Source organism: Limulus polyphemus, unplaced genomic scaffold, assembly GCF_000517525.1.
Source record: "Limulus polyphemus unplaced genomic scaffold, Limulus_polyphemus-2.1.2 Scaffold4681, whole genome shotgun sequence".
Classification (NCBI taxonomy): Eukaryota; Metazoa; Arthropoda; class Merostomata; order Xiphosura; family Limulidae; genus Limulus; species Limulus polyphemus.
This window is the reverse complement of record NW_013670291.1, coordinates 44,049-55,160: the sequence shown is the minus strand read 5'-3', so window position 1 is coordinate 55,160 and position 11,112 is coordinate 44,049. Positions and strand designations below refer to the sequence as shown.

Below are 11,112 nucleotides of genomic sequence, written 5' to 3'. Positions count from 1 at the left end.
ATTTGTTTTTATACCATTCACTATATGGAGTCTGTTTGTTTTTAATACCATTCACTATATGGAGTCTATTTGTTTTTATACCATTCACTATATGGAGTCTATTTGTTTTTAATACCATTCACTATATGGAGTCTATTTGTTTTTATACTATTCACTATATGGAGTCTAGTTGTTTTAATACCATTCACTATATGGAGTCTGTTTGTTTTTAATACCATTCACTATATGGAGTCTGTTTGTTTTTATACCATTCACTATATGGGGTCTATTTGTTTTAATACCATTCACTATATGGAGTCTATTTGTTTTTATACTATTCACTATATGGAGTCTAGTTGTTTTAATACCATTCACTATATGGAGTCTATTTGTTTTTAATACCATTCACTATATGGAGTCTATTTGTTTTTAATACCATTCACTATATGGAGTCTATTTGTTTTTAATACCATTCACTATACGGAGTCTAGTTGTTTTAATACCATTCACTATACGGAGTCTATTTGTTTTTAATACCATTCACTATACGGAGTCTATTTGTTTTTAATACCATTCACTATACGGAGTCTAATAGACTCCATATAGTGAATGGTATTAAAAACAAATTGTTTTTAATACCATTCACTATATGGAGTCTAATATAGTGAATGGTATTAAAAACAAAGGAGTCTATTTGTTTTTAATACCATTCACTATATGGAATCTATTTGTTTTTAATACCATTCACTATATGGAGTCTATGTATTGGATTATATTGAATAACCTTATGATTTTTTTACCATTTAAAACATTCATCATAAAGAAATAACAAATAAAATTTGTATTTTCTATGCAAAATTCCTCGGGAAACTCCAGCAGTAATTACTTGAATTAGTTTTGGTATTGGTGGTATTTCTGTTTAAATTTTTTTTGTGATTTATGTGTTGCTAGTGTTCCTGTCATCAACAAAGTCATGGATTCACGAGCAGTTTGGTAAAGTAAATAGTTTTAAAAAAATGTTTTAAAAAGCCAGTGAAACTTCACATATTAAGTTATTAATTATTGCTGGTTTTATAACAAAGGTTCATGATAAATGCTGTATTGAATAGTAACTTTATGCACTAGTTCGAGAAATACCACCAACAGTTTCTGATCATTAGTGGTGTTTTCATATTAGATCATCATACATAAACATGGCTTTATCATTAAGATTTTACCATATTCCTTAATAAAATTCATTCTAGGAAGCTTGTCGATAAATTTTTAAATTCTTTGATATAACTTGTGAATTTCATATTGTATATTAATGTTCAACAATTCAGTTAAAAAAAAAAGGAAAAAGTAATTAAAACCCTGTGTGTGTGACTTCTTTACAAGGAACAATGAAGTATGATAATCCATTAAGAACAATGTTCTTTTGAAAGTTTATACTTATGAAGAAAATATTTTGTAACAATGGAACGATTATTGTATTTGTAACTAGCTTTATCATAATAATCCTGTAATGTAAATACTAATCTTCAAACTAGTTTATAATGATGCATTAAAGTTAATGTCGCATTGTAAAGTAAGTTGAATCACATAACTAGTCAGGATTAAACCATCAACAAAAGTTTTGCTGAGAATTAATTTTATGAGGTTTTTCAAGTAATGCAGCCTATAATCATCCACTTACTAATTATCTATGTGAAAAAGAAAGGTACTTTCAGAATTTTTTATTTTATAGATTTAGCCTAATCATTCTTTATATTTTTATTATTGACAGACAAATCCTATATGCGACATGTGGGTAATCTGAGCAGTGACCCTTTATTCAAGTTGATGAATGGAAAAATCAAAGAAATGCTTCGTGTAATCCCAAAGAATGTCACATGGGGAGGTATTTATCTTTCCTAATGTTAAAAATATTCAGTACATACAAAATATTTTTTTTACCTCATAAATTACTTATTGCTTTTATTTTATACCAGTGCGATCCACATATTGTATCATATTTGATAGTTTTATGAGTGTTTGTTACAATATTCATTGTAAAATACTGATGAAATTCTTGAAATTTCTGTGTAAAATAGAGGACGTAGAGGACCAATCGGTAATTAGTAGGATTAGCTGAAATATTGATGGTGCTTTTGTTTAAATTTGCGTGTGACTCATAGGTTACTAGGGGCCATGTAACCAACAAAGTTAAAGACACACGGGCAGCTTTGTGCATTTTAGAAAATTTGTTTAAAATGCAGATGAGGTCCATATAAACCACATCGGTAATTTTAGGGGTAAAAACAAAATTCAATATGAAGACAGCATTTAAAAATGATAAGAAGGTTCATGTGAAAAAAATGTATAGTTTTACAAATTCACACAAGATTTTCTTATTAATATAAAATTATTTAAAAAATATATTATTATATTTATATTATATTTATTATATATGAAATACTTTATTGCTTTTAAGTATTTATGTCTAATTTTATCCACATTTTTATTGAATGCTAAATTGTTTTATGCGAATCTATCCCTGCTAACAAAAAAAAACGAAATCCTGCAGCACAAGTGTTTTTGAAAAGTGGAGTGTTTACCCCTGATGAAAAAAGGTTCACTTTTTGAAAGATGTTGGGTTATAACGTTTTGTATTTTTGTCTTAACCTGATTTTTTGAAGCTATATGCTTTCCTAACATCATGAATTAATATCCTTGCTATTAGATAAAAATGTGAAGAACACTTAAACATATACAGATAGTTTTGGATGTGGGGTTTTGTGAATTGATTTATACATGAACTTGTATGATTATAGTGTGTATTGTTTGCCACTTAGGAGGGCAAAAACAGAAAAAAACTGTATTTTCCATAAAAGATCTTGTGAATGTCTTTTATATAAAGGCTTGACTGTTGAACAAGTATTGGACATAAATCTTATTTTTTCTGAATGCGACAAGAGCCTGGTTACACTAACATATAACTGAAGGTAATCTTTGCGGCAAATTATTGTTTGTAAAATGTTTATAGTTTAATTATATGCAGAAAGCTGTTTTTCTTTTTACATAGGACTTAAGATGATTTTTATATCAGCAGTTAGAAAATTCTGGTCCTACCCTTTCAGTATAATAATATCTGAATAGAAATATACAGTGTGTCTATAAAGTCGTTTTACAATTTAAAAAATTTATTACAAAGGCAATGGATAAGATATCTTTATCAGACTTGTTCTATTGTACTCAGTGGTTTTCAAATGAGGTAAAAAAAACTTAGTTCCAAAAACAAGTCTAGAAATATATTGAGTTAAGCGTAATAGTTCTGACATTTTTTTTCTTACATATTTTATTTAACATTAAAAACGTATATTATTTAACACAATCTCTACTTTGTATCAGTAACCAATGTGGTAACATGTATGATTATAGATGGCAAAAAAAACAAACTATTTTATGACGTTTTACTTGACAAAAACTGATCAAACTAACCACTTTTCATCTTTTCTTTGCATTACTTAGCAAAAACAGGGAATGCTGAGATTAGTGTGATGCCCTTTAACATCAAAAGTGTATTACTTTGTGGTTGTGGGCTGAGCCTGTGGTAGAACTTTAAGTTTCAGAGCTAGCAAGCCAGATATGAATCCTTGCAATACCTCAAAATATCCCAAGTTTGTAATAATGAAGCTAACATGCCATATAGTGTTTTTGTTACAATCATACTTAAACATGTTATGTTTGATAAACTATTTTCCAGGTCAGTCAGGGGCTGTATTTGATGCCTTAAAAGGAGATTTCATGAAACCTGTCACTGACGTTGGTGAGAATTGTTTAGATTTTATTTTTGTTGTCAGTTACAATTTGATAATTTGTATTTTAGTATGGAAAACTCTGACTACCATTATAGCCATGATACCTGGTAAAAACAAAATTTCAGACTTGTCACAGAAATTGAGATTTATTTGAACACCCACAAATGTAATTTCCTCAGGAAGAAAACTTAAAAGTGTTTGGAAGCCTGTGAGTTTAAATATACTTCAATATTTATGTGAAGTATTAGCTAGCCTAAAGAAATTTTTTTTTCAACCTCATTACATTTGGAAGCTATCTACAAATTGTATAGCTAAACTATATAAATAACTGAAGAAGAAATACCAAAATGGATATATATGGGGTCAATTACTTTATATTAAAACAATTTTGAATATGTAAATTGGTGATTCACACAATAATCACAGCCATATAAAGTCTCAGTGGTACAGAATATATCAGAAGTACATTATGACATTGTTTGGCATTTTGCAAGTAACATGATACCACTGATTTTGAAAATGGTATATAACAGTCTTTCCAATGCAAAACATTCTTACTCTTAGATCATAAATATATGTACAGAGTGGTGATTTAAAAGTTCCAAAATGAGGTATTACTTGTACTTAATGACATTGGAAAACAAAGGAATGTGGATCAATTTGGGGCACCTGGACTATCCAGAAAGAGATCTGCAACAGGTGGGAATCCATAAACACAAAAGATTGTGACTGTAGCTACCCACATATCCTATACAACAGTACACAACATAATCAAGTATTTCCATCTGGAAACAAGGCTCAGATGGTATGGGTTCACAAAAGCCATCCACATGTCACAAGCAACAGTAATAAAAATGGATCTCTGTTTGGAAAAGCAACACAAGTTGCTTCTACAACATATCCATTTAACCATCACATACCTCAAGTATCTGAAGAATGAAATAGGTATTCATGCTACCCCATACCAAGGCATACTAGTCAAATCATCAGAAGCAGCACCTATGGATTTCCGTGCAATCAGAGTTTTGAAATAAGGTGCTCAGAAATTGTTGTCATGATAGGTGAATTATGAAAATCCTGCAGGGATTAGTGGTGTGCTTTGGACATGACATCATTTTGATGGAGTCTTTTGCAATGGAAACTATGCTGCAGAGTTATTATCAAGATGTATAGTCATCAGATGAAGCATGACAATATGGTCTGTAATGATGTGGGGAGGCTCCAAGATTAATATGATCTACTTAACCCCCTGTAATATGTATTCATAAAGTAGATATTAATTAGTTTCTTTGCAGTAAAATTAGAAAAAAAAAGGGCCAAATAATTAAAACTTCAATAGGTGATAGTTTTGAAAACAGTTTTAATAATTGATACTGTTTCATTGAACTTACTGAAATAAGTATGCAAGTCCATGTAATGGGTACATGAAAGTACTTTTTCTAGCTATCATTTGTAAGATAACTTGCTATCTTAAAATGATATACTGTTAAAGCCATGTAAATTGGCTCTCAGGCAGAAAAAAATTTTGTGGAACTCGCTATTTGTCAACATGTATTCTAAACAATATTTTCATCACTAACTGGGTAAGAAAATAAAAATCCATCAGTAGGTCAGAAAATAATTGGCATGCACCTGAGAACCAACTAATTAGCTTTGTAAAAACAAACTAATTTGCAAAGATGATTTACATCACTATGACAGAATTTATTCTTATAATAAAATACTTGTCTCTTTTGTTGTCCTGTTCTAGTGGACATCCTGCTGAACACCACAGATTTGAAAGTTGTTGTGTATAATGGTCAGTTGGATCTGATTGTTGATGCTCCAGGTAGGTGTTAGTAAATGTCTGAAGGAAATTGAATTATTAGTCCTAAGAAACCTTTTTCCAGTTTTAAATGTGTTTAGAGACAACATTGTTGTTTTGTTTTTTTTTGTAATAAAAATTATATTTGAAAGTTGTGTGTGATTGTGTGTATAAATGAATAACTAGATTTATTTATGGATGTTTTGGGTAAGTTTCACTAAAATATTTACTTGCAATGTGGTTGTGTGGTTGCTTAATTAGTTTTCAGAGCTTAATTTTCTAACTTAATAGTAATTGGTGTTAATGCTAGTTATTATTTCTGAAGATACAGTTAATAACTATTGTTGTACATAATACATTCTTTGGTGACTTAATTAGGAACCATCACAGCATGTCCATCAACTCTTTTGTGCCTCTGTAAATATAAATTGGATATGTGAAATTAAATGATCTCAGGACTTGCGTAAACCCACAGTTGTAGTCCTGGTTCATCCTCTTGTCCATGATGGACAGAAAGTCTCTTTGACTAACACACACACAAAAATGACACATTCTCTACAGTTAAATATTTTGAGTGTAACTACTGGAATTTTTGACCAATTAAGAATCTAGTTAATTCATTTTCTTGACCTTGTTTATGGCATAGATGTTTCACATGATAAAATAATTGAAAACTTGTGTGTTGGTTTAATTTAAGGATGGGCTTAATTTGAAAAATGGCAAAGGCTAATAAAGGGGAGAGCTAGTGAATTGATAGTTCAGTTTTAACAAAATTCTGATGAGACTGTTTGGAGAAAGAACTAGAAATTAAATTTGTATGTTTTTGAGTAAACCACAAGTGATTATGTCAAAACTGAGAAAATTCATTAGAAAATGAATTTTTCAGAAAAATATTTATGCACAATATGCAACAAACTTATAAACTATGCTTCACAGAGTTGCCCTACAATTTTGATACATGGAACTACAAAAAAAAACATAAGTGTTAAATGACAAACTAATTTTGGCTCATTTACTTTAAAGTTTAAGGTGTCAACTGTCAAATAGATGAAAAAAAAAAGACACGAGGTTGTACCAGAAAGCTTCTAATCTTCAAAACTTTTACAGAGGAGCATGCCATGCACTACAGCAGCGTTTCCCAAACTATGTTCCGTGGAATACTGTTGTTTCATCTGAGATTGATAGGTGCTCCATGAAAAAATCATGATTTTAAATTTTAATAAAATATTTAACACTTTTTGTACGATCATAACTTATTATGAAATATTTTCCTATTTATTAGAATTAGATAATATCGATTTCGCATTGAATAATTACAGAAGATGCCATATCTATTCTACATATCTTAGTGGAGAGGTTTGTACCTAAAATATATTATAAGCATAAAAAATGTAAAAATTCATTTCTATGTAATTTGATTAAATAAATAAATGAATAATATATAAATATAGAGGGCGCTGCACATGCAACATACCCTCTACAATGATATTTCTCTGTCTAGTGTTCCGTAAGCTTTTTCCCAGCTGAAAAGTGTTCCATGGCCAAAAAAGTTTTGGAAATGCTGCACTACAGCATTGGATTCAGAATTTTTTGTTCAACCCTTCTTATCTTTGGGTGTTATTCTTTCAGCTGAAACATTTAACATAAAGAGCACTCAAGTGAATATAAGTTTAGATGCCCCTGGTGTCTCAGTAGTAAGCTTGACTCAAAAATTTGGGTTTGATCCCTGCAGTGGGTACAGCACAAAGTCAATTGTGCAGCTTTGCAGTTAAAACAAATTAATGTAAACATTATTTAGTTGTTTTTTATGTTTCATATGTGCGTGTCTGTAAATATGTTTCTGTGAAATTTTCTATCAGAAGTTAATCATAAGGTTCAACTAATTGATTACTCACACGAGACTGGAATAATTGGAAACACTAATTTTTATTAATTACATAGGCCTATGATGGTTTTATTGTCTTGAAATTTTTTAATGTTCTACAGTAATTCCTGTACGCTGAATCCAAAGCGATATCCATTTCTCTCCATCATGTACAAATTTTTCACAAAACGTTATAACGCAATACATAAAAGAAAGACCACAACATGTGGTTTTGAGACTAAAAGATGTAGATTTCACAAAATATCAGGATAAATGAGGATGTATATTTGTTTGACATCAATGTTCTTTTCTTCAGTTTTGTTTGTATTTTTGTTAACAAACATAGATCAAAAATAATGTTCATTGTCGAAAACAAAATAATAATTTGATCTAAATAAGAATTTTTTTTCTTTCCGATTTGTAAAAAAACCCTTACGTGATAGAAAAAAATTAATATTATTTTCGAAATCTGCGTACCTGAATTATGTAAAATCCGTTATTAAAACCAAAACAACTTTTATGAAACTTATATTCACTGGTCTGTATTATTTTTGCAAGTTGTGACTAATTTATTTAGCTGAACAGCCTTGAATTAATCAAAAATAGTAATGAGAAATCATAATGACAATATTTTGATTACTTTGGTAGTTAGAGTAATTGAAATTGTATCAATTAACAGATTATTTTAAGTGACAATAATCGAGTTACCACTCAGCTCTACTACTTTCCAGTGATCAGGTTTCAACAATTTACTGCTTTTAGTACCATGTAGTGTATAATATGATTTTATACCTTACTTTATTAGTTGAAAGATAATCTCAAACTAAATAATCAAATTATGCTGATAACCAAGTTTGTATTATCAAAACATTCACATTGAATTTATAATCTATGTTAACAAAAAGGAGTTCATTTGTTGGCAAGGTACATTACAGTGGATTGACAGTCTCAAATGGCCAGGTATAAATGGTTTCAAGAAAGCCGAGCGTACTCCGATTGTCTTGAAAGGCCAACGCACAGGAGGTTTTGTCCAATCTTTCAAGAACTTCCAGTTTTTCCAAATACTGAAGGCAGGTCACATGGTGAGTTTCTGAAAAGGGTTATTGTTTGTGATAAAACGTTTAAAATATTTCAAATGCCTAATAATTAATTTGTTGTTTTAATTAGCAATTAGTGTGCATGTAATGGAAGAGGACATTATGTTTTGCTGTTGAATGTTTAGTGTATCCTATTTGTCATAAGAAGAATGACAGTAAAGCTCAACTTCTGGAAATTAGACCTAATAGGCCTGACAAAAATGTTATAATTTCACTTCCCTTGGTGTCCCCGTATTCAAGTATTGTTACATTATAGATTACATACACAGTGTCGTAATGTATTATCCTTCTAATATATTGCTCTTCTCAATTTGAGCTATTCAGAATTGCATGAAATGTTGTCTCATATAGTTCTTTGAATATTTAATACACCGTGTTGAAAGAACACACAATATATGTTATATAAAAATATTTCCTTGAGTCTTTGCTAAGTGCTCAAAGCAATTTTTTATTTTGAGCTTTATAATCACTGTAAAGTCCACAGTGCCATCTTACTTCTAATTGTTTCAGAAAGTCACCTAAATGTTACTTATTGCTACTGAAATTGTAATATACCCCCCCCCCCCCAAAAAAAAAACACTTTCAGTCCAGAGTTAGAAACAGCTTTACATGAATCATGTTCATAATTTAATTGGTTATATAAAGTTTCCACTGTGTGTGACTGTAAGAAATCATGTCGACAAATGCTAAGCTTTTGTCATAAAAATAACAACTCTCTCTCTCTCTCTTTCAGTCAGTGAATATTTTCAGTATACCTACTATATAATATAGTCAACCCTAGGAAGAATTGTGGCTTGTGTGAAATTTGTATTCGGTGCCACTACCCCTGTGTATTCCTGGAGCTCATTTCTGTCATAAACATGCCGTCTCCAAGTATTATTAGTCTCAAAGTGGGTTCCTTGTCATCGATTTTAAAAAGTAGAAATTAATCATTTCTTTTCAGAAAATAGAAATACATAGAAGTTGAGTATGTTATATTAAAACTGTTTTGGAGTCACCTTGCTGTTACAGTCTATGTGACCATATCTGGTGATACTCTGTCTAATGACCATGTGTCTTCAAAATAATCTTGCAGCATAGATTCTATTTGGAAAACCTCTGTCCTAAGGCTATTATTTCCAAGGCAAACCACTCCCTGCATAATTTCCATAATCCATCTAGTGTATGAGAACAGTAATTTCCAAGTGCCAATTTCACAAGTATAGTTGCACAGAAATCCATAGGTGCCACATCAGGCAAGTTGACTGGTATTTATTTGTATGGAATAGCATGAATACCAGTTTCATTCTCCAGTTGCTTGAGGTGATGCGATGGTTTGATGGATGTGTTGTGGAAGCAACTGTGTATGTGACTTGTGTTGTTTTCCAGATAGAGATCCAGACTGTTTCTCGTAACATGTGGATGGTTTTTGTGTTCATGGATTTTCACTTGTTTATACAGCACCATGCTTTGTTTACCGTGACTGGAGTATAACCTGTTACATGTTTCTTTCTGAATGGTTCTGGTGCTCCAAGTTCATCCATATTTCTTTATTTTACAGTACTGTTAACTACAAAGGATATCCATTTCAGAAATTCTAAACCCCTGATATGAAACCAAACAATGTCGAAACGTAGTTCTGATCAATTCCATTCCGCCACAAGTTTATATTAGCTGTGGTTGTCATGTGACTTGCTGATATGCATATTCAAAATTGTACTACACCCTTTGTAGTTTCAAAATGTACACATTTTTAGACACTTTAAAAAACATACATGATTTTTGGAAGAAATGGGAACCTTCCTTGTTCTTTGATAACCAGAAGAATTATTACTGAATCTGACAGTGAGATTTTTTTTGTATGTGTTTGAATAAGTTTAAGAAAAACTTAGATAATTATGTTGCTGTTACTATTTTTAAAATGCATGAAAATATCAAATAAAATATATATTTATTCTGAACATTATTAGGTACCCACTGATGCTGGGGAAGCAGCCTTGAAGATGCTTACTATGATAACAAGGAACAAATAAAATATATCAGAATTCAATGCATGCAATGAACCTAGACTAATGACTATGAAGAATAAGTAGTTAAACTTAGAACTACAGCTTCATCTGCATGACTGCTTAAATGATAGTTGTTTTATTATTATTATTTTTTTTCTTGTGTTATTTTGGTATATGCCACAGAAAAAAAAAGAATATGAAAAAGAGCTTACAGCAACGTTTTAAATGTACAGAAGTACAGTTTTTGCCAAAGATTGTGTAATTACATATCGATGTGATTTTTCTTTTTATTATTTGTAAGTTAAACATATAGTCACAGTATTTATACAAAAACTGTTTTCATTCTTTATAATACCTAAGAATTACATGAAAAATTAACTTACAAAACATAGATATAAACACAATAATTCTAAATGTGATTTGTGTTAAAGGTTTTAGAAATTTTTAATATTTTAATAAAAAAGAATAAATATGGCAGGGGTTGTAGTATAATTATATTAGCATCAGCTATCCAAGTTATAAGTTTCTAAATCTCGCATTTTGTTTCAGTGAAATATATAAGATTTTCAGTTATATATATATATATATATATATATATAAG

At 30.2% G+C, this 11,112-nt stretch overlaps 1 protein-coding gene across 1 annotated transcript in view; it reads left to right on the top strand.

Annotated features, from left to right (window-relative positions):
• The window catches only part of LOC106471529 (retinoid-inducible serine carboxypeptidase-like), a 27,380-nt gene extending 16,419 nt beyond the window's left edge, over positions 1 to 10,961 (top strand). Inside the window, exons 7-11 of the mRNA XM_013932127.2 lie at positions 1,745 to 1,858; positions 3,704 to 3,766; positions 5,509 to 5,586; positions 8,351 to 8,508; positions 10,473 to 10,961. Of these exons, the coding sequence (XP_013787581.1) occupies positions 1,745 to 1,858; positions 3,704 to 3,766; positions 5,509 to 5,586; positions 8,351 to 8,508; positions 10,473 to 10,535 (476 nt within the window). The 3' untranslated portion in view covers positions 10,536 to 10,961. The remainder of the gene's footprint in view (positions 1 to 1,744; positions 1,859 to 3,703; positions 3,767 to 5,508; positions 5,587 to 8,350; positions 8,509 to 10,472) is intronic.
• Positions 10,962 to 11,112: the final 151 nt, after the last annotated feature.